At 32.5% G+C, this 27783-nt stretch overlaps 1 protein-coding gene across 1 annotated transcript in view; it reads right to left on the reverse strand.

Moving 5' to 3' along the window:
* Positions 1-2892: 2892 nt before the first annotated feature.
* Lnpk (zinc-ribbon metal-binding protein lunapark) overlaps positions 2893-27783 on the reverse strand; it is a 28553-nt gene continuing 3662 nt past the window's right edge. Inside the window, exons 2-9 of the mRNA XM_068765724.1 lie at positions 16630-16865; positions 15186-15318; positions 14995-15106; positions 9139-9257; positions 7712-7841; positions 6933-7076; positions 5768-5857; positions 2893-4782 (exon numbers count right to left, since the gene is read on the reverse strand). Of these exons, the coding sequence (XP_068621825.1) occupies positions 4703-4782; positions 5768-5857; positions 6933-7076; positions 7712-7841; positions 9139-9257; positions 14995-15106; positions 15186-15318; positions 16630-16865 (1044 nt within the window). The 3' untranslated portion in view covers positions 2893-4702. The remainder of the gene's footprint in view (positions 4783-5767; positions 5858-6932; positions 7077-7711; positions 7842-9138; positions 9258-14994; positions 15107-15185; positions 15319-16629; positions 16866-27783) is intronic.

The following is a 27783-nucleotide window of genomic DNA, read 5'->3' on the forward strand; positions in this document are numbered from 1 at the left end:
ATTATTTATTTATCATCTGTCCTCATTTATTACATCCTTACTTATTTACATCTACATTAAAATTGCACGAAGATGTACGTTATAAGGAAGCAAATAGCGAACGTAAAATAGTGACTATAAACTCAACTTTTGGACGTTACACGAAAAGATATTTGGTTAACAGGTATATGGTAGACAAACTTATCGTCAATATAACACTGGCAATGAAAAACAGGTCGAATATCCGTTTTGCCAAAAATGTTTATATGCGTTAAGTTAATTTTTACTACAGAAATTAACCTGTATTTAATTTGTTTATTGTATGAATTTTATAAACATAATATTTTTTTATGAAAAATCTTTATGAAATGTTACTTCAATCTTATTGCTATCCCTCAAATATTTGTTGTTAAAATGTCAGGATATCAACACATATTTAGTTTTTAATTTTTAATAAGTAATTTATTTGACAATACTATTAATGTTGAAATAATTAATGAATCACTGTTCTTGCATTGTGCCAAGATTTATCACAATTAAAGCCAATTAAAACAGGAACCTTAATAGTTATTGATGAGATTTAAAGGACTTTTTGTCACAGATTTATTAGTTTTACTGTTTAATTTTGCTAAACTTACACAGTAACTAAGACAGAGGACGCCCTTGGAAACCTAGGCTCGCTTTTGGTAGACAAGTTATTGATCGCTTTAGCTGACACTATGGCATGATCACAATATGAAAAGGCCTCCCAAAAGGAAACTTGTCTCTTTGGTGACCAACAGGCCGAACCAAGGCCCCAGAGATTGCTATTATCAAATTATACCTAGGGTACCTTTAGTGTATTAATTATTAATAATTACTATTAATCTTGCATTTTTAACGAATAATGACCAACAACATTACTTGCTTGGAATTAATTAATGTTAGTCCAAAGTTAAGAAGGGACAAGGTCTGTCGCGTCAGCCAGAGAGTCGACAATAAAATGTTGTCATTGTTTCTTTGCATCCTAGTTATGACTAACTATTGAAATTGTGCTTACTCCTTAGTTTATAATTTCGGATATCTAATTAATCTAACAAATGGGTTATTTTCTTAATTTTATGAGGGATCTAATAAAAGTCAAATTAACCGAGAACTTATATTATAAAACAGTTAAACAATGATGTAAGCAATGATAACATAACAATGTCTGTTCCTTTATATACAAGATTATAAAATTCTTAATATTTTAAGAAAAAATTTCCTTTTTAGTTCAAATTAATTGTAATTATGGACTGTTAATTTTCTGTCACCATAACGAAGTTACGAACAGTGATACTTAACTATAGCACTCTATTTAATAAAAATAACTAAAGTGTAATAAGTAAAATATATTTTTTATTCACACTGAAACAATTATTTAAGAAGCTTTTATTGGTAAATGGAAAAATACCTAGAGAAAATTAAATTAAACCTAGAAGATACTATCTGCGAAGGGTAATTGGAAAATAAATCGTTTAATAATAATAACATTCAAATTATATTTTTATACAATAAACTTATAAAATTGACATTTGAAGTAGCATAATGCAAATTACATTAATTAAGTAGATACAAAAAAGCAAAACGCAGTCATACAATATTCTACAGTGGTATCAATATCAGTGATAGGATGGTTAGATGCATATTCATCTTAAGTATAAATACTTAAGATATATGTATGCGGGCTTTAAATTCATAGAAAAAATCGTTAAATTATTTTATTACATAAAAGTTGACTATAACTCTAGATAAGCATGCATCTGAACATGCGATCACTGGTCGCGATTAGTCATCAACAGAAGAGCTCATGATCAAAATTGTCAAAAAATACAGTTTCCATGCTGTTTGGTTACATTTTTCTATTAAACATGGTTGGCCATAACTATAGTACTTAGTTTCTGATATCCTTCAATTATTGTAGTACCGAAACCGCTGTACCACGCCTTAGGTAAGCGCCCGGCGAGACGGGGACCGGAGTATCGAACGCTCTGTTGTCAGACTACCGTCAATGGCCCCCACCTAACCGCGCTTCCTCAAAGCGTGGAACAGCTGTTTCAATATCACTGTCTCCCTAAACATTAGCTTAACACCACTTGCATCTAAATGTTACAATAGATTCTTGAAAACCAATTTTCCAAAATTCCCATACTATATCCGCGGAAAATAGTAAATATAACGCTGTTCCAACTGCACATTTGTGAACAAGCATAAGCGTGAAATGGTTATAATAGGAGCCTACGCTTAAAAAATGTAGATGCTTTTACACATGGCTACTTTTTTAAAGAGCATTTTAATTACCTTTTTAAATATTCAAACATTCGTTATTTAAATTTGATTTACTCTCAGTTTCTAAGTCTTTAAAATTAATCATTTAATTTTCTATCAATTTCAATGTTATCCATATTACTTATATTTTTGGTTCTCGTCTCCACATTTCAACTATTGGTTAAATACAGATTGATCCGAAATATCAATTAAGGCGGAGAGTAAATCAACATAAACGATACAACGCGTCTGTAATGTGCAAACAGTGCAGTCAGGTTCAGACAGATATTTTGCCTCTATGGATGTTCATTTTCTTGTATTAACTCTGTCCAGCGAATACAGTATAAACATTAACTTAAAACTAGTCCTTGGAACCGCAATAAAAACTATCAATTAATATAATATTTTATTTTAAAAAATAAGGTTTAGATACTTTTACAGATATTCAATTTTCCCTTCCAAAATTCCAGGACAAAACTAATTAAAAAAAAAACTAACATGTCCGATTAAATCAACAAATGACTAGAAAAAGCATTTGAGTATAAGCATTTAGTCTCATATAAATATTATGTTGACATTATCATTGAATTGTAATATGTTAATGTTATTAAATAAATATAGCAGGGAACAGCAAAAGGGAATTAATGTACTCATATTTATTTTATAACAAAAACCTGATGATAAATACATCTTTTCTGCACAAATCAAAAATGAAAAAAGTTAAAAACAATAAGATATAAACGTAAATGTTTTAATTGTCCAAAACGTGTGCATTTTCAACTATTTTTGAATCCTATGAAACAGAAACTGATCTAAAATCCACAACAATAAATTAAATTGATTTTGGCTATTATTGTATACTGCGATTTGAGAGCAAAAAATTAATATAAAGTATGATATCTGTTATTTATATAAGTAACATGCCAAAATAGGTTGCTCGTGCTACCGAAACAGCTGTACCGCGCCTTAGGTATCAGCGTGGCAAGAGGAGAGTATCGGTTGCTCCGTTCTCTCACTTCGCTATTAACGCTCTTGCTCTATTTTCCTCAGCCGCCACCTCGCCGCACAGTCCAAAGGCATAGTACAGGGGTTTCAGTAGCACTTTAATTCTAAGGATTGATATAAAATACATGCAGATATTGTACAGATATTGAATGCATATTTACGTAAACTTTAAGTGTTGGCCAATTAGTCAATGCACTTTTGTGATAGATAAATTGCAAAATTATTATGTTACTAAGTTTGCGCGTTTACTAAGCCGCTTCCATAATTTTAGGCAATAAAATAATTAAACATGCATCCAAATATCCAATCTTTCAGTGATTGAATGAGATAAGAAGACAGGGTATTTACGTGAAATAATAACTAAATTAAAATAATCACTTCGTTGTTTTTACTGGAATTATAATTTTTCTTAGGCACGCCTTGATTTTCCTCCGCAATTTTATCCCCATATTCCCATAATTTGTCTTAAATTGAGTTACGTTTCAAATCACAATTACAAGTAATAACAATATTCAAAGTACACATCCAAGTTAGTCTATAAAAATGAAAGATTTTTGACAATAAATTGCAAGATGGCGCCGTTTATCACAACTGTTGACATCACGGAAAAGTTCGCAAGGCACATTTATTATTAATTTTTGCAACCATAAAAATTGTTGTATATTGTATAAACATTTAATATAGCTAACACAAATACGCACCATCTTCTATTTTTTATTCAGTAACATCCAAGCATTTGTTTAACATTAAACTTCTGGTCTTATTACTTGAAAATTTCTCTAATAACAAAAGAGCTGCAATTTAAATATTGAATAACACTATTGGAAGTATTAATTGCTTTATTAATTATGATGTCATAAATTTATATTTTTATTTCCAATATTAATAATTTGCTATAGTAATGACTTGTTATAATCATTTCTGGTTTGAATCGTAAGCACTTTTCACGAAAACCTACATGAACGTAATAGTCTTATATTTCCCTAATTAAATATGTATTGTCTATATTTCTGTGTTACAATAAATAAATTAAAATTACCACACTACACAAAGAATAAATTAAAGGGGAAAAACAGTTATTTTTTCTAGTATAATACATTAGTATACATTCGGCGAGTAAAAAGCCATAAGCATGTACACAATCGTCTGAGAATGTTTGAAAATCGAATAATTTGAAATGTAATAGAATAACCTATCACAAATATTACAACCATTTAAAGGTTAAACAATTTTTATCATCGGACTTAAATATCATTGCATTTTTTGTTTTGTTACAATAATATTTCTTTTTGAATATTCGGCTTAACTGAAATCATTAAAATCTTTCGTTACTTTAATTATTGTTTCTCATCGTAAGAAAGTTTTCCTTCGCTACTCAGATACCCGAGTAGCGAGGAGTATATAAGGAAATGGAACAATTGACAAAAGTCGTTCAGTCTTCTTTCTTCTCAGTAGGGGATTTCGGTTCCTCCTCTGCGGTAGAGGGGGGCCGATCCGCTTCGCCCTCAGAAACTGAAAAACAATTTCATTTAAAATGGCATATGAGTTGTACGATCTGTAGCTCAAAATACAAAAGCTAAAACAGGGTTAACTCTTATTGTATTTTAGTGGTCCTAGTGTTTGGAGGTAAATCGGACTAACCAAGCTGATCTAAGTTGGCACCAGTGGCTATTATACATCAATGTGAGAATTGAATCATTTACATCTTTATTCAGTTGATGTTAAGTAATTTAGCATAAATGAGCCATGCCTTAATCAAGAGCAATGCCGAGATACAAGACTACCGCCGTATTAGTTTCATTTGAATATCAAAATAGTACCGATTTTTTCGTAGCAGAAATTTCATACAGGCTAATGCCACAAAGGCATATTGCCTTTTGCAGTTTCAGTGTTTATACGCGGCAAAGCGCTGAGGGAGCTCCAAGGCTTTCGCGGGAACCTTGGCTAAAACTGCTAGATGTTTTTGTATCTGTGAGTTCTGAAGAGGCCGAATCTCGATACCATGGATTGCCTTCGTCAAAATGAAGTAAATGTGCAATAATGAGTATTTTTTTTTATCTGCATCTAGGCTGTAACTTTATTGGAATTTACAGGTTCCTCGGGCTGGGGGGAGGGGGGAGGGGGGACAGAGACTTTTTTTGAGACTAAATGTCACTTAAATAATTCACTTCGAAGACACCTTCACCTTCAAGTCGGTTCAGCAAATCGCCGTTACTTCCATCCATTGAGAACATACATACATTGAGAACGGGCCGCCTAGCAATTAGATCGCATATGCAGATGCTCCGTAGACCGACTTGTTTCTTGGGCCGCCAAGCGGGTACCTTGGCAATAGCGCTCGAAACCTCTACTTCACCAGTTGCTATTTCCTGGTTAACATTACTATCAGTTCCGAAAAATCTCAAATTGCAGTGGGCATCGATCATCATTATCGATCATGTTTTAATTTGCTTGTTTATGGGTAAATTTCGGTCAATAGAAGTGAAAATGTTTATACCGTCCATAGTTTCTGGTATCATAACATTGTTTCTTCTCTCTTCCTCGCTGTCGCTGGCGTTGCTCTCGTCTGAAGAATCTTCGGCGCGGTCTGAAAAATGGATTTAAAATTCAATAAACGTTTTACATGGATACTTATGCTTTTTATAGCTTCATAATTACAAATCTGAACAAATTTTTAGTCACCAAATATAGAAAATTACAACCAATTGCAATTATATATATGCACATAATGTTTATACATACGTATGTACTAATTATAGAATTACATATATACTTTGTGTTTGGCACTAATCGGTGTAGCCTGAAGTTTCCCCGTGGAGGGGTGAAACACGTGTTGAGTGATTTAAGCGGGCTGGCGAGCGGTGCACTTTGTTGCATGACTGCCACTGCATGTGCGGAAGTGGCTAAATATTGGTCCTTTCCTTACTTATAGAATTACGTAACTATTTAATGCAAAAATATTTTGAGTTGCAAGAATATTTGAGTTGAGTCACCTTTTTAATATATCAAAAGATTTCGACTCAATTTAATTTATAGCTCTTTAGAAGTTGACAAAAAATATTTTTTATGACATTATTTCAAAAAAGCTTTGTAAAAAGTACCTTAAAAAAAAACGAAACATTGATGTAATGTACATTTAATTGTGTATATATAAATAGAATTATTATCGAATTTATTTATATAGGTACAGTCAGTTTCGGAATGTTGATTCTATCGAAAGTCACCCATATTTCTCTACGAGATCCAATCAGTAATAAAGAGATTCGTAGACCACAGAACAGATGGCAAATGGTGCCGTAAGGTTCTGTAGTGAAGACCACGTGCGTAAGTAGTGTTGGCCAGACAACGATGTTAAGTTCGCCGGAAGGCCGCTTACTATTGATCTTGTAGAAAATCTGCAGAAGAAATCCAATGGCTGAAATGATGAGTATGATATCTGGTAATTTTCGCAAAATGTTTTAAATTCTCAATTAATACAAAAAAGTACATTTTATGCATATACCTTAATAGTATCGTAATTTATTGTTGAGTATTCATTTGTGACTTATTAAGAAATCTTGGAGACGACCATGGTAAGGTTCCTACTGGTTCTATTGGAAATCTATAGGGACATATTCAGCAAGTACGCCCTGCGGCAAAAATATGATGATTTGTATACTAACCTAAGATTAAGTTCATAGGCGGCATCAGTGCCTTAATGGGCTGCAAAGGCGGCGCGGCGGGCCGCTGTTTACGGGCTGGGTTTAGCCGGCCGCAATACGCACAGGCGTACGACACGTATTCGAACTCCTCTATCATTGCCATACCTATTAACATACTTCATAATCAATTAACAATATAAAAATAAATTAACAATATAAAAAATTCCGAATCATGTAATGTTTCATCACGATATCTCTAGAATCAAAAGGCTTAGAGACTTGAAATTTGGTAGGAAAATTCTTTTAACCGAGTAATGGTCAGCTAAGAAGAATTTTACAAAATATCACATCCAAGAAGAGTTGGGTTGCATTCGTTTAACAATGTACTTTTTAAACTAGCTCTTGTAAGTTATAAGTTGTACCTCACAATATTTTATTTGTAATGTTAAAATTTACAAAAAAACGGATCTTATAAATGACACCCACCAAAGACACTGCATGGAGATTAAATAACATAAATAAGTAGTTTAAACCCAAAAAAAAGGCAGGGGACAGCGAGTAGAAAATAAAAGATAAAACGTACAGGCTGGCGGCAGCGGTGCTCATAATTTATTTTTGACTCTCACGTTGCCGCAATTTCCTAAGGCACTACAGCGGTTTCTTTAGAACTTTAGTTAATTTTTCCTGTTTTTCAAAAATAAGTCAGGGTAAGTGAACAAGAGTTAGGTAAATAACCGCTGGTCATTCTTAACGTAACTTGATTATCACTTACGGAAGTTGTCTTCTGTATGTTAACTAACCATTATGCGAGAAACATTCGCTGCATATTAACGCCATCCGGTGATTGGGTCCTTCTCTCAACAGATAGTCCACCACCTTGTCCAGTGCCGAACGGTTTCTATCCAGTAGAGGTCTCGGCAGTTGCTCAGGCTAAGCAAATCGATTTAAAAATAAGATCTTAAGAGTAGACAATATATAGATAAATAATAATTAAATATAACGCTAATAATATATAGACATGTTATGTGACATAACTTATTATACATGCTATGTGACATGTATAATAAGTTGACAGTGGGTGAATACATATCGCTCGGGCTACCGACGGCTGTTGGGGCCAAAGGTTCTAGAGTGGCAGACAATGAGCCGGTTGACGCGGCCTGTGTCGGCGCTCTTATTAGGTGCAACAATGACAGTCAAGATTGTGGGAAATCGCCGAACGCGGGTAGCGCAATACCGGACATCGTGGCGATCTGTAAGGAAGGCCTTGCAGTGGACGTGTATCGGCTGATATGATGATGCATAAACCGTTTAATATCTGGAAAGAGTCAAAAGCTACTGAAAACAGCCAACAAGCCAACGCTCTTTGATAAATGTCGACTCAAACAAATAATATGCCATTTGTTCCGACGCGATTTTTGTACCTTTCAAGTTATTTATTCCACGAGTATATAAATAACCAGGTTTTTATATACTCGTGGTGTTTTGCACCGACCGTTGTCTTCGTGAGCTTAATTAAGATGAAGCTGCACGAAGCGTACATCTGTTAGTAGCATAACTTAAATTACATCACATTGTACATCAATACAGGAATTCTATATTGAACAGCTAGGGCATTTTACTCCATGACGCAACGTCTCACACGAAAACGATCATAATATTAACGCATGATCTTGCAAAATACGAATTTTCAAAGACGTTTAACTAGCTACATTCTCAGGTGCGTTTTGAAGGGAAACCAGAGAGAGTAGAAAATTGTAGAATGAAAGAAACAGTACGACAGATAAGATGATACTTGAAAGAGAAGAATGATAATAATAAAAAATATGAATAAATTACTAGAAATAAAAAGTCCCTGTTCCACACGAGATAGGGGAACGAGAGGTCCTCCCCAACAGCGGGGACCATTTAAAAAAAAATTCTTAGGTGCATGTTTGTCGTACCAAAATACTAATTTTTTGACTATTAAATAAAAATATAAATATAACAGTACATTCCCACATTTGATGTGTTTGATATAACATCAACAGCTAGTCGATTTACATTTTTACAGTATCATCGAAATTGAATCCGCAGAAACCGGAGGAAAATTTAGGAAAATTTGCGCTGCGAGATCGTACCCCATTTACAACGAAGAAGCACGCACAAAGGTGTAGTGTAAGTTATACGAAGCGAGGACTACTCGGCGGTAACAGTACATGAAAGCGAACATATTCATTCCACTTACCGGAAGACGCGGTCCCTTGTACACAGGTGAGTTGTTTACAGCCACAAGATTCATATTTCGATTTAAAGGCGTCGTAGCCTGAATGGCCAGTTGTCTTTGTCTTAAAGGAACTGGTGCCGCTGAAAGTAACAAGAGGTATGTTTAAACAAAATAATTTAACGGACGCCATTATAAATGATCACAATATCAGACTGAGATTGTGAATCTATCAAATTGGGCTCTTCATACATTCTTCTCATAATGTAAAAGATACTAACTGATTGCCACTGGATAATAATGCGTGTTTTAATTGGTTTAAGACTAAAACGGATACTAGTTATTTCACTATTTATTACTAATTAAATCGATGTTTAATAAGCAGCTTACTTGTTTCAAAATACTAGCTGTTAAATGGGACACGAGCTCTACAAAGATACAATTGTCTCTTACATACATATATTTACGCAAGGGCATAGAACTTCAAACCAGATTTTAAGACGAAATGAATTATGTATCTCTTAGTTTTAATACAAACCTATAATGTTTTATTGTTATTGTTAATAATTCTATACATTTAAAATAAAAGATAATAAAATTGTAATAAAAAATATCTTATTTTTAAAATATTGTTACGGGAGAGTCCCTTACATGGCTTAAGCGACAAAGTTAATTGGTGACGTAACGAATGGCGTACAAAGGGGGAATACCTTTAATGAGAGAAAAATAAAGGGGGTTTCCCCTTTAAATAAATGTGTACTTTATAAATACATCGGATGTTTGGTATGCAATTATTCAGTGCATTGTATCTTATCAAAGGCAGTCAAGTGAACATTTCGCCTGTGCAGAAAAAAATTCCGACAACTTGAAAATTAATTTTACGTTTCCATTATTCCATTATATATCTTTTTTGCATGATATTCTTGATTATTTTTATATCAGTAAATAGGATTTTCGGACGAAGGCACTGTTAGCGATGTGATAACTCATTTTCTGATCTCAGAAGCATTACATCGTCATTATTTATAAAATGCAACAAAACGCATTAGGAGACATACTGGAAGAACAACTGTTTTAACGGAGAATCAATATTTGCCATAAATACATCTAATATTTTTATTTACAATAACTTTAAAAGAATCAACGTCTAGCTTATTGGCAGTCAATTAATGTAAAAGCGTTTTAAAAAAATTAGTTACTAGTTATAAATATTAACTATTGTTTCCTTTCTTTCTCTGAAGAAAATGCACGATCAGTAGTTGTCTTATCGCATTCCAATAAAAAAAAAATTAATTTGTGTAACAAATTTAAGTTATTATTTTATACAGAGGCTTGGAAACGGCTGCAAAAGCTTTAACCCTTAATTAGGCGCATTAAGAAAATCACTCAATTAGGCGCATGGGGTCTTAAATGACCCCAAAAAAACATTGGGAAAGGAGTATCAAAAAGAAATGTAATTTAATGGATTTCTATACTAATTAATAAAGTTCTTTAATATACTTAACCTTAAGAAACAAATACTTACTATGACATTAAAAATATTAAAAAAAAAACAGAAACAGTAAGCCTCTCTTTAAACTAATTTTTTGGCATAGCCGAGATCAACTTAAGAAATAAAGTTTATTCAGCCTCATCAGCGGAATCTTCTGTTCTGCATCCGACGCAGTAAATCCTTGAGTGTTGCTGACTAATAAATTTACGACACTTAAAACATTTTGTTGGCAATTTTTTTGTCGTCCTTTCTAGGACATGATGAACAGCGCCCGCGCTTAGCTGTCGATTGATAAACCGCCTTGTTCACATTATAAACTTCATGGAGCCGTTTTTTTGTTGTCGCTGGTACAGCACATAGTAGTATGCGACGTTTTTGGTGATCTTCCACAAGTGCCGCAGTTATTTTCTTCAAGAAAATCCGTCTTGTATATGTCAAAGTCTTCTCAGTATTCGCTTTGTGTATGACAAATGGGTTGATGCCAGATATGTTTTTATTCCAGGTAAATGTAAAATAATATTTTGTGCTCGGGTCCTTACTGCGTTCGATGGTGGTACTTTACACCATTTCACTTTCGGGCCATTTCTCTGAGTATGTCGAGATAAAAAGTAATTACCTTCCGTTGATACAGGGATGTCTTAGATATGTTCAGACTCCTCAATTTCGCTTTCTGAATTATGAGCACTATCAATGACAGCATCGTTTAAAGTTTCGTCTTGCGAATCCGAAACAGCAACTTCTTGCTCTTCATCAAGCACTTCATCCAGCCGTTGCAATACTTGTTTGTCGTTAGGCATTTTAATTCAAAAAAAGAAAAAGCATAAAAAAACTCAAAAATACATAAAGAAATCATACCGTATCAAAATACACACATACAAAAATAAACAGCAAACAATATACTAATATAAACACAAAAAAAATCACAAAAGTGAAAACTTACCTTTGCCAAAAAATGGAACGTAACTGGGCGCATGGGGTCAGCTCCCTAAAGGACAGCGATGTGTGGGCAAGAGTTAATGTTCTGGATGCGACTAATTTGCGTACCTCGGAGGGAATGAGGAAGCTAGAAAGAGCGTTAGTACGCTCTGAAGACTGTAAGCCATTATTTTTTGAATTTCAAGCGGCCCTGACCCCATGCGCCTAATTAAGGGTTAAATCTTTTTGATGTCATGCGAGCTATATATTCACCCTAAAGTGTTTACACCTACATCTTCTCACTTTCACAATCACTTTGTACAGGATCCGGCAATAAATATTGCACATCGATCTTTGGAAAGAGGCAATCGGCTAATTTCGGCTTCGTAGAGCGTTATCTCCGTCTCACGCGATACAAACAGTCCGGTATCTACTAGGAGCTGTCAAAACAAGTATCATTTGCTTCTTTTAATAATTATTTTTAATCTTTGTATAAAATACACCAATTTTTCTATAAGTGGTGGCTTTAGGTTGTAGTAAAATAAAATAAAAAAAATCACATTATGAGAATACGTTTATGAAAATTAGCCGATTGTCTCATTCCAAAGGTCGATGTGCAATATTTATCGCCGGGTATTGTACATCCTTTTGGCATTTACTATTTCAGCAGATAAGAGTTGTTAGGCTGCCCCTTTTTAAACAAGTATGCTCGAGGATTGTTAGGAAGCTTCGACTCGGACTGTTTAACTATACATTCCTCCAGGTTGGGAACTGTCAAAATCTTAAGTCGCTACGAGAATTAACTGACAGAAAATTGTTTTTTTTTAAGAAACAATTTTTTTTTGTATTTAATGGATATATCTGTTACCCAAAAGACATTAGCTGTGTTCGCGAGTTTAAGCAGGCAGCTCGCAGATAGCGCTGAGCAACCTCATTTATTTATCTTCACAAAGCCTTGGCACGAGACTCAACATACTGATTTAGTACTACATTAGGTCACTTATTGGTGAAACATTATTTAGAACTTATATGAACGAATTTGATTAGTATTATTTGCAAGTGGATTGGCTAGTGGTGTGGCAGTTGACAGGTCACATAACGCGCATAATTTATGGCCGCTGTGAGCTTAATGTTCTGAAGAAACGCAGCGAAACACGTCCACGTAGTCGGAAAACGTTGGATACAGGCCGCTATTCCAACGGCACTATTATAAATATGGGGGTATGCCGGGTACTGGACATCTTACGGCTGAAATGGTGATTATAATGATGTTAATTGCTACTTTTAATAACTTAATGGTCGTTAAAACCATTACACCCTATGTGTTTAGGGAATCACATCACTGATAACGTTCACTGTTGTTGGAGACATTCCTTTATATTGACATAATTCGAGTAGCGATTATTTTTGTATTTATTTGTGTATTTTTTTGTACACTAATTTACGACCAGATTATGTAAAAAGCTCATATTTATACCTTTGAATAACTTTCTCCGTGTGTAAATAAAGGTTTAGGAATGCAAAAAAATAAAAATTACTGATAAACATTTATTAACATTTATATTATTCGTATAACTCAAGTGAATAATATTACAATTTTGCTTAATCTTTTACATATTAATATAATTAAAGTAACGTAAGCTATAACCACTTCTGTTATGAACTTATAACTATTGTTTTTAAAGATAAATTATTAAAAATTAAAAAGCAAAATACCCTGTTATTTAAGAATCGTAATCTTATATGTTAATCGTGGGTGTTCTTTTTAATTAATTATTTTTAAAATTTATTAATAATCTTGCGTAATATAAATAATCAATTCAATCATATAAAAATAGTGAGTTATACAAAAAATTTTAAAATTTTATTTTACTTTATTAGAGCATATTTGTAGTTTATTAAAAAGTAGCTAATAAAAAAAAGCTACAACGATGTAAGTGACTTTAAAATGATAATAAAAATTTTGGATGAATTATTCAAAGAGTAATTGTAAAAATAATAACAAGATAAAGCATTTGATTTTCTTGCGGATTCTTCTCAGATAATTGTTTGGAAAACTCGTAGCTGTAAGTTGATCGTTGTCATTTATAGCAGAGCTCAATTCATCATTTCAAGTTTCATTCAAGTTAGTTCATGTTAGGTGGTACTGGCATTCTCATGACGTACACCAGTGATCATTCAGTCAACAGTCATCACATAATATGAATAATGATAATGACAAAGGATATCAATAAATTTAAAATTTAACTTCTTGGTCTAAATACTTGTTACATTACCTATAAAAACGTAGATAATACTTACCTAATCACAGAGTCACCAAATTACATTTGGTTATAAATTATTATTATTATAAATAAATTCAAAAGTCGGTACTCTTACATATTTGTATCATCTCTCCGAGAGACCTTTGTTACGTTGCCATAGGTGGCAATAACAACAATCGTGTCCGAACGTAATAGTCGAAGAACTCGTAGCGCCAAAGCTTCATTATTTTATATAATCATAAAAAATATTTTTACTATTTTTATATTTTTCCATTGAATTTGAAGGTGAGAGAGATGATTTTATAAAATAACAACTTAATCATCATTATAGACGTCTACCGTTAAACGTAGGTAGGGGCCTAGATTTTCAATAAGACTAGTCGGTAGCGACCTGCATCCAACGTTTTCCGACCCCCTTAACAGGGTCATCGGCCTCCTTTAGATGTCCTTTGCTACATTTACCGACTTGTGGTCTCCGCTCTAGAACCTGTAGGCCTCAGTGGCCTTTTGTTCTGCGCACTATGTGGCCTGCCCACTTTTGCTTCAACTTTCCAATCCGTTGGACTATATCAGTTACTTGCGTTCGTCTACGGATTTCTTCGTTCCTGATTCAATTTCATATAGAAATACTTAGCATAGCCCAAGTGGTTCGTTAAGCCAACGTGAGCTTATTGGTAAGCTCACAGAAGTGAACTGCAGGAGTGAGCGCGGCCAGAATTGAGAGACCACGATAAAAAAAAACAATAAATTATTTTCAACTTATTTTCGTCAACTAAGAACTTTTTTCCGATTATATTTATACAGATTTCTAACTAACACAGGGTATACCCCTTTTCAGAAACTCCAAAACTACAATAAATTATAACTTTATTTACGTTATAATAAAATATCTGACTTGAAAAACATAATAAAATTTCATCTAAAAAACTGACGAGCCCTTACGCTAGAACATCGAGCATGTCGACATTAGCCGACACACACATCTTTGAAATTTTACGAAAGATCATTTACATTTTCTTAGACTAATATAACTAAATAATTTCGGTAATGAGTGGTATGGAATCCAGATTACTTATTAAAGTAAAAAAAAAAAATTGTTAAAAAAACTAGTCGATTTCATTTCAGAAATTCAAACAATGTGTTGATAATCATGTCGTGATGTTCTAAAAGGTGTGAAAAAGTGATTATACCAAGTTACGATGGATCTACCTGATGCCGGCGTGCTAGCGTTGTTCGGAGAGATCCTTGCCGGCAATAACGGCTTCAGCGTGTTCGTCTGCTCGTCCGGACTGCCGAACTTGTCCAAGATTTCTTTAGCGACCTGCGATGTATAGAAAATCAAATTATAATCTCATCACTAACTATACCTGAGCAACTTAGATGTTTCTTTGATATATTACCTTATATGTTTCAGTGTTCATAACCTCTTCTAATATTTTCTTTTTTTCTTCCCTCATCTTTTTAAGTTTTGCTTTATTCTTGTTTAATGACCATGTGTAATACCACGATATTGTCGCGCGAATGAGAAACACTCTGTGAATAAAGCAATTTATTAAAAAATGCGGATCTTAACACTGATACATTGGTTCTGAAAGGTTGATGTTGAATTAATATTTGTTATTATAATAAAAACAAAAGATTTTAAATAAGAGTAAGTAATTTTTGCGGCCCTAGCTTTTGGACATGTATTAATTGCAATTCGGAAGTACAAACCGATTGAGTGTTTGTGTGTGTGTGCGTGCGTGTGTGTAGATGTGCATAATTAAACATCAAATCAATTACAAACAAAAAACCTCATGTAGTTACTATACTGTAAATAGATCGCCATATCATTTGAAACAAAATTAACACGAGTGGCTTCAAAAAAAAGTTTTGTAAATTTAGTTTAACATCAAAAAATCTGGTATAGTGGTAGCTGCCGAAACCGCTATACCACGCCTTTGACGAGACGACAGGGAATATTGGCGCCCCTTCGTTATGTTAACATTAAATCAACGCTCCACCTTCTCAAATCCGACCATGAAGGAAATACCAACAGGCAAACAGCGATAATTCATTACAAATAATTCTTTATTACATTATAACAATTTGTATGTTAAAATTAGATTCAACAAATTGAAATTCTTTTACAAAATAATACTTGAAGACTTAACCGCTGTAAGTAAGGTTTCCTCTATTTTTGTTTAGCTTATAGTTTCAATTAAGATAATATTTTGTTGTACCCATTTAAGATATTGTGCACTAGTTTAAACTAATGCTTTTGTATATAATTATTTATTCATGTATCATTTACCTAAACCTTACAGCCAGATCCAATATTAATAAAAGAACATAAACGTTAGAACGCAATTTAAAACTTTTTACAAATATAAGAAAACAATACACGGTTATTCTGTCGATACCATAAAAAAGAATTTTTTTATAAATTCGATCAACGCTGACTTACCAATCAGAGAAATAAAATAGCGTGCAAAGATAGCAATAAGAATTAACATAGTTTTTAACATAGTTAAATGAGTATTTAAGAAATATATCTACGTTTTATCTTAACTAGCTGGAATAACCAAATATCGAAATTAAAACAAAATCGTTACGTTAAATCTTTGACTGGTGTGTTAGCTGAGGTTCCTTTAATATTATTTTTTAGTTGATGAATATCATATTTCAATACCTATCCTATTCCGGACGAAGATAAGTCAAAAAATATCATAACATAAAAATTGATCCATCTATTTTTGAATTATAAATGGTGTTACTAACACGACTATATATATGCATATAAATAAATATAAATATACACACATTTGTGTTAACCTTGCTGATATGGCTTAAAAAAGTACTCACAACACTGGCAACACCAGCAACGGCGACGCATACAGCAGCGAATGCAGCCAATGCTGACTCCTCCCGACGTACATGTAGTAGTAGAGTATTGCGAACAGCACATACAATCCCACTGAATACGCCATCACGTAACCAATGATCCGTTTGTGCGTCTGCTCTTTGTACTGGCCATCTTCTTCTATGCTCTTTATGTTTGTTTCCAATCGTTCCAAAATTTCCAGCGTCGTTTTTTTACGCTGAAACAATTATGCATTTATTATCTCATCTACATCAGACGTAGGAATATTTGGTTTAATACGAATCAAACATCGTAATCTACAAACTTGTACTTCTATAATATGCAATGAAAAATTGCTTAGAATTTTTAAACGAGAAAAAAATGCTTTAAAACGCTTGCAAAACCAATAAAAATTCAAGACACTATATTCATAAGTATGATTTGTCTCTGTTTGGCAAACATTTATGTACAAGAAATAGACTGCATTGTGTAGTTCTAGTTTATCATATTTTTTAATTTTTTTAAAATTACATCGTTTATTTGTAAAGGTGTCTACGATGTCGATAGCGAACGAGAGTAGGCTTCATAACCCACCGAATAGGTAAGTTAAAGGGCAACCACTAACCGCCAGACGTCCGCCTATAAAATAGACAGGCGACTCTGTTAAGATGGTTGGAAGACACTGGATGCTAGCTGCTTCTGACCGGCGTTATTGGAAAGTTATAGGGAAGGCCTATGTCCCTATGACTCAGAGGGCACTAAAAGTACACAAACATTGCTAAGATAATGAGACATACTATGTAACGCGTCATAAACAACTTTTTGTGTTTGAGACTGAGCTGGATAGCAAGTGTTATTTTGAACAATAATTTTATTATGGAATTTAAACAAACAGGATCTATAGGTATATTATAGCTGTCGAAGACAAACATTAGCAACAGGCCTTATTTGTATGTTAATATCATTTCAATTTAATTTTTTAATCACAACTATTTATTTAATCAATTATCTTATTATATTTGATAGATAGGATTATTTGTTTATTTGATTATTTTTTTTTGTCATTTCATTATGGGTTTTTATATGATAATTATGAAGTTATCTATTATTACGACACTAATTGTCCGATCGGAACCGTGGCACCGCGTGACAGGTATATATCATGACAGTGTAGATGATATTGATTCAATAGAAAAGAAAAGTTTAAAATATATTATTTCATTTGTTATTTATATTACTCCTAAGTCGGAATATCTTTATGCCAGTTTATGTGACCTACAGATATCGAATGTGTAAAAAATGATTAACATATTTTAGAAGAGTGAATTGATTATTATAAGTGACTTGCATTTTACTCTCAAAGGCTCCGCTTTATTTCCACTTCACATTAGTTGAGATTGTCAAATGCAAATCTTTCAGAAAAAATAACCTAAATATATAATAGTAAATTATTTTCAGTCCTTTCTGAAAAGGTGTACGTCAAAGTAAAACAAAAATATTGTAATGTACCCACACAAACACAATGGACATTTAACCTTACCATATACGACAATACCTTTTTGTTAAACCTTGTGATACGCGATTGTTATTCGATATTCGATCAGTAATCCTAGTCGCATGATCGGTGCCAGTTTGAACTGAAATATCGGCTGACGTGCTACATACTCGGATCCATTACGTTCGCTCTTATAACAAAAATACACATTGCATGATCTTAATACATTAACTAAAATGTAATTTAGCGATTGACTGCAAGGAGAACTAGAATCAATGATGACTGCTTCATTTCTGACATAAGAATACATTTAATTTTTTTAATACGTGAATTATGTACATACCCTATATTTTTATAACATAAACAATCGTGTAATAACTTTGAATTTTCACAACACATCCTTTTACTAAACTAAAACCAGCCAAAGAAATCCTATTACAGTGTAAAGGATTTTTAATTGACAATAAATTTCGGGAAGAAATGGGTCTAACTAGAGCTATAAGGATATTTGCAAACAAAAATGATTCCCTCTGAATTTCTTGAGGGCCTTTTTCAAAGTTGAAGGATTGTATTTTATTTTAATTTGGCTCCAGCTTTCTTAACAGGAACTTGGTTTTTATTTTCCCAATTAAGATTATCATTCCATATTTACATATTAGAAAACAGTTGCTTGAAATATCCCACGTAACTTCGAGTAATTACTTCAGCTTGATGTTCCTTTGTGACCATTACTACATTTCAAATGTATTTATTCGATCGACATCAGCAAGTTTAGAGGTACATATTTCTGCCCCATAAAAATATCGAATAAACAGTGCGTAATAGCATTATTAAGTAACACTATTTACACAATTAATTTAAAATAGATATATGTAAGACAGGTACGTAGTAACGCGCAGTACGAACAAGAATAATTTCAGAATAAATGTCGGTCAGTGGCCCCTTTTACGTGCATATAGAATTGACGCAAGTGTATCGCTGAAAAATAATGTTTAATTATTGTATTGTTTAATAATTCTCTGTCTGTAAAATTTCAAGGTAAACAATTTTAAATTTACGAGTGAATTTAATAAACTTAATAGTTGTATTATACATATAAAAGCAGTTATCTTATGAATGGACAAAATAAAATATATAAGTAAAAATGTCTCTGTATACATATTTACATATCGATACTAATGAGTGTCCCTTAGCCTTTCCTATAAATGGACGAAGGGGATTTTTGAGTTTATTAGTCACATAGGTAGAAACGACAGTGGCAACATGAAAAACTTTCGATAACTGAAAAAGTAGACGTACGGCGAGATAGCTCCATGCTCTGGCACGGTCAGATCCAAACAAAGCTCCATACGAAATCGATACATATAAGCAATTTTTTTTCCAAATAGTGACACTCACAATCGTCAGAAGTGAGGAATACGACGCAAGTAGGAAGACGACATACAGCTCCTAATTATTTCTTAATCTAAATATAGACAAGAGTACATCTACCACGTTCTCAGCGAATAAACACAATAGATTTTAATTGCAATAAACATTTTGAATTCCAATTATTTCAATAAATATAAAGTAGTGCTACGAAAGTTATCTAGAAGTATACGAAGCCAGTTTCTATTCAATTTAAAACACATGTGATATTTCATTCGTAGAGAAAATAAAAACGTAAAGTTTCTTAAATAGATTGCAAGTTTATATGCGAGTGATATCATTCGTGTTCATGTGAGAAATCTATTGGACACCGTTTATATCACAGCGCTAGTTGAAAATAGACTTCAATCTGTCAACTTTCCTTTATAATAATGCATGTACTACTTTCCAATCTTGTTGAAATCAGACAATACCATAAGAGATTTTTAGAGCGCCAATCTCATAACACTTACAATTTATTTACAATAAAATAATGTATGGACATAAAAATCCTAAAAAATTTGAGACAAATTGTGCTATCCATCAATGGAATAAAATAAGTAATAAAAATAAAGTTCCATAAAGTGTCTCTCGTTTGTATATACACGCAATGGTTACGATTCTATAACAAACTACCAAACAATGCGGTAAATTCATCTCTTAGTAAATTCAAGAAATTAAAGCACAGGCTCTGCGAAAATTCATATTACTCTATTTCAGTGTATGTTCACGATAAATATGTTTGAAAATGAATTGTTGAATTTTACGGAAAAAACATTTTTTTTAATAATACAATTATCAAAACAAAATTACATATCTGAGTTTTTTGTTAGTTTTTTTAGTAGGTGGGCCATTACAAACTAACGTAAACCAAATTTTAAGCTGACGATTATAGGTGATCGGAATGATCTTATATAATAAAGCTTTTTTGACTTTGACTTGACTATTCGCTTGGGAGAATAGATTCGATTGTACTTTATACAGGGTGAGTAAAAGTTTTAAAAGGGTAAGTGTACTACCTTGTATAAAATAATCACTCTGAAATAAGTAACGTTATTTAATATTTTATATTGCAATGCGACAGGCCAATAACTTCTGACAGTACAAAACCTGCAACGACAGCTATAGTAAAGAATTATTAATTTTAATATTTAGCATTCAAAATTTAGAAAGTTTTTTTCTTGTTGTATTTCATTACGTTATTATTTCTGAAACCATTTATTTTTAATGGGATGTTCCATATAATTACAACTAATATGCTCGGAATGACATAAACACAATAAAATAGGAACAAGTAGAAGGGAATATAAAGAGGACGGCAGTGGTAGCCTAGGACTAAGACGATCGTAGGTCGCGGGTTCAATTATCGGGATACTATATTATATAATTCACACTTTGTGCACTAATTGTTATATAGCATTGATACTGCTTACAAACAAGTTTCCAGAGGACAGGCAGCGTCATCTGCGTACTATAATACTACACTGCGATCTCTCGCCAGCCAGTCGTGGCGATTATGATATATCTCACATAGATATAATTTGGGGAGGTCTATGTGCTGAAGACGTCTATGGGCTTTAACGAAAAAGTAGACGAACATAGAACATGAAAGTTATTATTAGCTAAAGATAATACGTACGTAATTAATTTGTTTAGTAATAACGCTAAAAGTTAATTTAGTTTACAATATAAATTAAAACCGCCAATTTTATAAATCTCATTTAACGTTTGACGCAACTTCAATGACGCAAATGCGTCACACTTTATAAACCTGAGAGGGATATTTCTTAAATTTTATTTTAATGATCCATTGTAATAAAATGAAAACAATTGGAATAAGTGGAATCCTGTAGTTGCTTTTTTAAAACTATTATCGTTGCGTTTTATTTTAAAAAATCTCGGGCGGTATAAATCCTAAAAAAATATTTAGCAATAATATAATCACTTGCATAAAACACGATATACTTGAAAAAATGAAACTATAATATATAAAATTTTGATAAACATAGTCCACATATATCAAAATAAAATAAGGATGTCATTATTTAATTCAATCTGAGCATTTAGTAAAAATGAAAGTGCAGACGAAGAAAGTGTGACGGATTAGTTTCTTTTACAATGATTTTTGACTATTATCTTTGTTCGTTACGAAATAAGCTTTCAGCATTTGAAATAGAGTTCATATTCTGGATGAAATGTTCGGCAATATTGACAATTTACAAGACTTTGTAGTGCAATCGATCGTCTCGAAAGTGTTTTGAGTATAACTACACTTTATTTTTAGATTATTCCTGTTGGCACTTACGGTTTCCGCGCATTTGACGTCGCAAAACGTTGAGGGCGCTTAGCCTTAATATTTTACTTATAGTGCTACAAAAACTGCTGTACCACGCCCCCACTTTCCTAAGGTGGGCCACCTTCTTTATGGAATCTCAACTCGAGCCTAAACATGTTCTGTCTATATCTTGAATGTGGCTTAAATTTGTTTTCATTTTTTTTTATATAATATGTAAGATACCTAAAAGTAAGCTACAATTATTTTCAATTATTTATAATAGGAAAATTACTTTAAAAAAATGTTGAAGATCACGCTATGTCCAAAAGTATATAAAATTTGAAATTAGAACGATTCAATAACTGACTTTCTATAAACTGTTATGTATTTATGTTAGGATAACCCTAGTTTAGGATAATTTTCTTAGTTATTATGTTCTCAAACAAGAACAAGGACCATTTTATTTCAACCAATACTAGCATAAAGCTTAATAGCAGTAAAATACAAGGAATGCGGTCCAAAGATCTGACTATAATCCGAAAGGAAGTTTGCTGCGTTCCACAAATAGAATGATAAAGGTATTAAATGCGCAACTAAAAATATATTTATTTTTTATTATCATGCTTCTATTAATATTCAGTATGCGTGAGCAAATTTATTTACCTCATTATCAGCTACTATTATTACTTCAATAAATTGAAAATTTTTAGTTCAAAATATAGCTGAAATGTTTTATGAAAAAAAAAATAATCATTGTCTTTCACCTTGTTTTACAAAACCATCAAATATTTCTCAAAAAATATCTATTTCTAATTAAAAGCTTGATGATATACAATAGCAAATTTTTAAACGGTGTAGTCAATTTATAAGTAACTACATTTACTCTACTACTACTACTAGTACTCTTTTCGCACAAAGTACGTATAAACTTGTAATGAAATCTATCTTGTAATGAAAGCTTTCAATATTTGTACTTGGATGGTTTTGATGACATTAAAAAGGGCACATTTAAAAAAACTAATGGGTACAATTTTGTTTGTACTAGATTTCATTTGTTTTTCTTAGTGTCGAAATTGATGAATAGTTGAAATTGATGAATCTGGTGAAATAATTTTATTTAAAATTTAAGTTCAAAAAAGGAATGTCTCGTTTATGGACCCAATATATTAACGGTAAGAGTATCACAAAGTAGGTTTAAGCGTTTTCTTTAGTTTAGTTAAGTTTGGTTTAACCTTTGAGCACAGACGTAAAAAACAAAGAATGAAAAACCCTTTTTGCCTATACTATCAAATCATGCCGCTGACGGCCGTTGGGGCAGAAAGGTTCTCGAATTGCGACCACGAGCTAATAGACGCAAAATGGATAGCTCGCCCACTAATTGGACTGATGACATAATCAAGGTCGCGAAAAGTTGCTGGATGCGGACGACTCAAGACCGGACATCGTGGCGATCTTTTGGAGTTGCCTATGCCTCGAAGAAGGCGTCTATCGGCTTTCATGAATAAATGAATAAAATGTAATGTAATTAATAAAAAAAATATGCTAAAACAAAAATATTCGCATAATATTTGCTACGTTACTGTTTAACTTAACATAATAATCAAATAATTCGCATCGTAAAAGTACATATTCTGATTCTGCAGCGATTACGGTCACCGCAACTATTGTTATCGATGTGTATTGTATTCAAATTGCAAGTTCAATAATTTAACGCGCATATTCCTGAAATAGAATAATTCTTGTTTTAGTTCGTATGTTAATAATCACATTAAAACCTTTTTCGCACCACTAATTTTAAGTCCAGCGTTGCAAAAGCTAGAGATCTATTCTTAAATATTGAATAAACACTGAAATTGTTATGATGTTAATTGACGAACTCCTACAACTTTTTTTTTTCCTAAAAAGGTAGACAAACAAGATTTTTTTGTTCATTAGTATACATAGCTTTACCATTTTTGAGGTGGCAAGGCGTTGAATGCCAGACTGCCTTAGGAAGCTTGGCTCAGGGTGTTGTGTTTCTATCACAAACTTTTAGATCGTTGTGGCAGACGCTACGTGGAATTCTATCCGATGTTCAACTATCACCTTATAGTCGTCGTCGTTGCCATCCATAGACGCCCATTGCAAAGCATAGCTCTCCCCAAATGATATAAGGGCCTCTATAGGTTGAAACGACGTAAATCGATCCCGGAAATCGAACCCGCGACCTACGATCGCAAATCTCAGTCTTCTGCCGCTGTTCTACCGCTACTTATAACACTTCAATATTCGGGAAAAATTGCTATATCTGCTATCTTTCTTCTTTCCAGGACTCTGACGGTGAATATCGTGAATCCCATTGTACATTAACAGCTTCTTTGCCCAGAGTTCCATTATGTTACGGTCTCCTGACTTTCTGGTGGCTTAGATGCAGTAACAAGAACTCGCTCGAGGCCTTTGCCCAATTTTACTCGCAAATTAAAACAGTCATCTACTGACTTAGAACAACCTATCTGAATTTAGAACTAAAGTGAGAATATTTATCTTACAAAAGACTGCAGTTTCAAAACAATCCAAGCAATAATCAACCGAAAGTATATATACCGACATTGAAGTACGCAGGTATACTTCTTAAGAGCAAAGTGCTAGCTAATTACTGCAGAAAATTATCACACTATTTCACAATCAAAGGTTTTCAACTGAACGAAGATCTGAATTTAATTACTTATCTAAAAATTTATGATCTCAAGAGTGGATAATTGAATTTGCATATTGGTGTGGAATTAGATCGTAAGCCTTCCACGTTGTTAATTACGTCGCATTTTAATGATACTTTGCGTAATACAGTTAAAGGTTTTCAAATCTATGATGGGTTAAATCAATAAACACTGGAGTAATACGGTTTGCTATTAATATCTCATCATACTTGTGGCTTGAATTACAAACCTGCGTACCTAGTTATATATGTACTGTACGTATTGTCTCTGTTACTGCCCTACATAGGTCGTTGCACTTAAGCCCGGTTCTATCCCGCCGTACCGCACTTTCACCTTAGACCGAAGTCACACTATACGCTGTATCTGTGTGTGTAAGCGACCTGAAATAGATGCTAGCCTCTAACACCAAAATACGCCTTTCACCCTTCTATTCACTGTCTTGTTATTATCAAATTTATAGTGTATTTCAAAATTGTTTAACTTTGAATCGAAATTGAATTCACTTCTAATTAAGGATATTAAAAAAAAATATTACATAAGGTTGGGCGGTAGTTCATTTTTTAAATAATTTAAGAAATGCATATTCTTCGAGGAAAAATTATATTTTTATTAAACAATGAAATGTAATTTATTTTTTTAAAATTAACGTCGACAATATGTCCAGATCTTTGGAAACATTCTTCCAAATGATACTGAAAAATTTATCAACCACGCCTGCAAATTTAAACTGTTGGAACATTCTTTAATTCACGTATTCTCTCGGATATTTTTTTTTATTCCAGCAAGTGTTTTCGTAGTTACAACAGATTCTGTTCTTCAAATGTCGTCATAAAAAAAAATCGAAAGGTGACATTTCTGTACATCACCATCCCTTGCCGATGTGACTTTTCTTGGTAACATTTCTTTTACTTTCTTGGTGTCCCCGTCCTGCTATAGCCAAGTCATGGAGCTCTTGAAGCTTTGAATAAGTTATTTAAAAAAATTCTCGAGAAATGCATTGTGGTCCACTTGGCTGTTTAAGTATTACGCTTCCTGTTTACATGGATTTCATTGGAATACGACGTATGTGCTTTCGTTGCTAATGATTTGATGTTATATTATTATATGTTTTTTCACTTGAGAAAATTGCAATTTAAAGAATGGTTTATTAACTCCAATAAAAAAATTATTTTGGAATTCATTTGTAATTATTATCTGCTGGAAATATAATCTTCAATAACACGATTACGCAGACTTTCGAAAAAAATCATTTTATCTTATGATCTGGCCTTTGTTCCTAAAGGCTGAATCTATACATTCGTTGACCTACTTTTCAGATTTAGTGAAAAATTATATTAACAACGTTAAATGAAATGTTTTGTGAACCTAACTAGAAAGAATGTGTAATTGTTATAGTAAGACAATTTTGAATTTTGTCAATATTTTATTTTAAATTACGTTAAAATATAATACCGATAGTTTCATAATAAAGTTGAATGTAATGATTTCATCACAAGCTTAAAAAGAAATACTAATATAATAATAAAAAAATAAATCTTAATCACTAACTTTAAATATTGTGTTACTTGTTTTTAAGTGTGGTTTCCTTTTATCTACTGTTTAAAATACATTTATTTCATCATCGTTTTAGCCATAGAACGTTCACTGCCAAACTGGCCTCCCCTAAAGTCTTACAATAGGACCAGTTGAAATCGGTATTTACGCTTATTTAACCAGATTGTAATTCAAGATTTAAAAGTGTTTTTCTTATAAATCTCAGGTTACGAAATTCGTTTATCGCGGAAACAACCCGAAACGAGATAAACACTTGACACTTACGAATATCACGTTCCAAGTGAGATAACAAAAGAAGAAATTTAATATTTTCTGTAAGGACATCGGTTTTTTTATTCTTTTTTATTATTGTTGACAATATTTGTTTTTTTTTTTATCAGATATATGGTACATAGGATATTATGGACCGTTATATGTTTTATTTGAAAGACCAGGAGAAAAACTTTTTAGTATTTTAAAGGTGAAACAGTTGCTGTAGAATTTCTTTGGTCATAATAGTAGTGTCTGACATTTTAATTAAAATGTAAGTAGTGTATTAAAATACATGGAGTAAATATTTTTACCCGCTGTTTTTTAATATTTTATTGCCACTGAAATAAACGAATCTGACGAAGAAATTAAATAAATTAGTAAAGTATGATAAAAATTACTGAAAGCAACATTTTTCAGACTGGGAATATTAGAGTTTTTATAACGGAACTCTCTGTGGTCGATCTGATACCTACATAATCAATGTAATTCATTAAAAAAAGCCCGCTATCAATCCGGTACGCCAACCATGGACCCGGTACCCATACAGTCATTTTACTAATTTCTGATAAGTTATGCATTTGTCAGGTCTGTCCAATATTAGAGGTGCAGAGTCTTAATATCATGGTATCACAGACAATCGAGAATTAAATAAATACATACAAAAATCCTTAACACTATAAGATGTGAGCATTTTCAGATGCTTTTAATTCTCTAAACCTTATCGTTCCAGAATTGTTGTGATGAATAAGTACATAAGTAGAAATTTCTTTTATACGCCTAAAGATTAAATGTAGAGACTACATACAACTCCATGTAATGGTAAAAAGTTATTCAACTATAGAAATAAGAGCAAGTAACAGAAAAATTATACTAAAATTAATGTAGTATATCGCTTCTGTATATGCTTCAGTAAGCAAACGTGCATTCGAGCAAATGAAGTATGTTAGGCTATTTATAGCAGCTTCATACATTTTCCTTTATGTATTGTATAAATTGACATACTTTACTGACTGAAACATAAAATTTCACTACCTATATTTAAATAAGATTTGATTATATTTACCTCAAGTTTTGTTAAATATAAATTTTTGGGGTAAGAAATTTTGGAGGTAGAGCTTCTAGCCATTGATTTGTAAAAAATCCTAAATATCAGTGTTATATTTATTTATAAGATTCATACAGAGACTAAACTAAATTATCTAGTATGACATATACATTCCTTTTTTTTTTACCTAAAAACAAATTAAACCTCTAAGCAAATTTATGAGAAAGTAGCATGTAGAAATTTATTTGACTCATTAGTGCCCTCCACAATAAGCTACCACTTAAAGTTTAGCCCTATGTGTTAAATATCAATCACTGGTCTTAATATAATGATCCCATCATTACAAACACTATTGCCCTATTCATTTAATTTACCTAAAGGACAATACTTCATTAAAACCTTGGTCAATAGCCATTGAAAGCACTGTCATCA

The sequence above is a fragment of the Battus philenor genome, unplaced genomic scaffold (genome assembly GCF_028537555.1).
Source record: "Battus philenor isolate CCGP_79_NKW_IND1 unplaced genomic scaffold, ilBatPhil1.0.hap1 SCAF_20, whole genome shotgun sequence".
Classification (NCBI taxonomy): Eukaryota; Metazoa; Arthropoda; class Insecta; order Lepidoptera; family Papilionidae; genus Battus; species Battus philenor.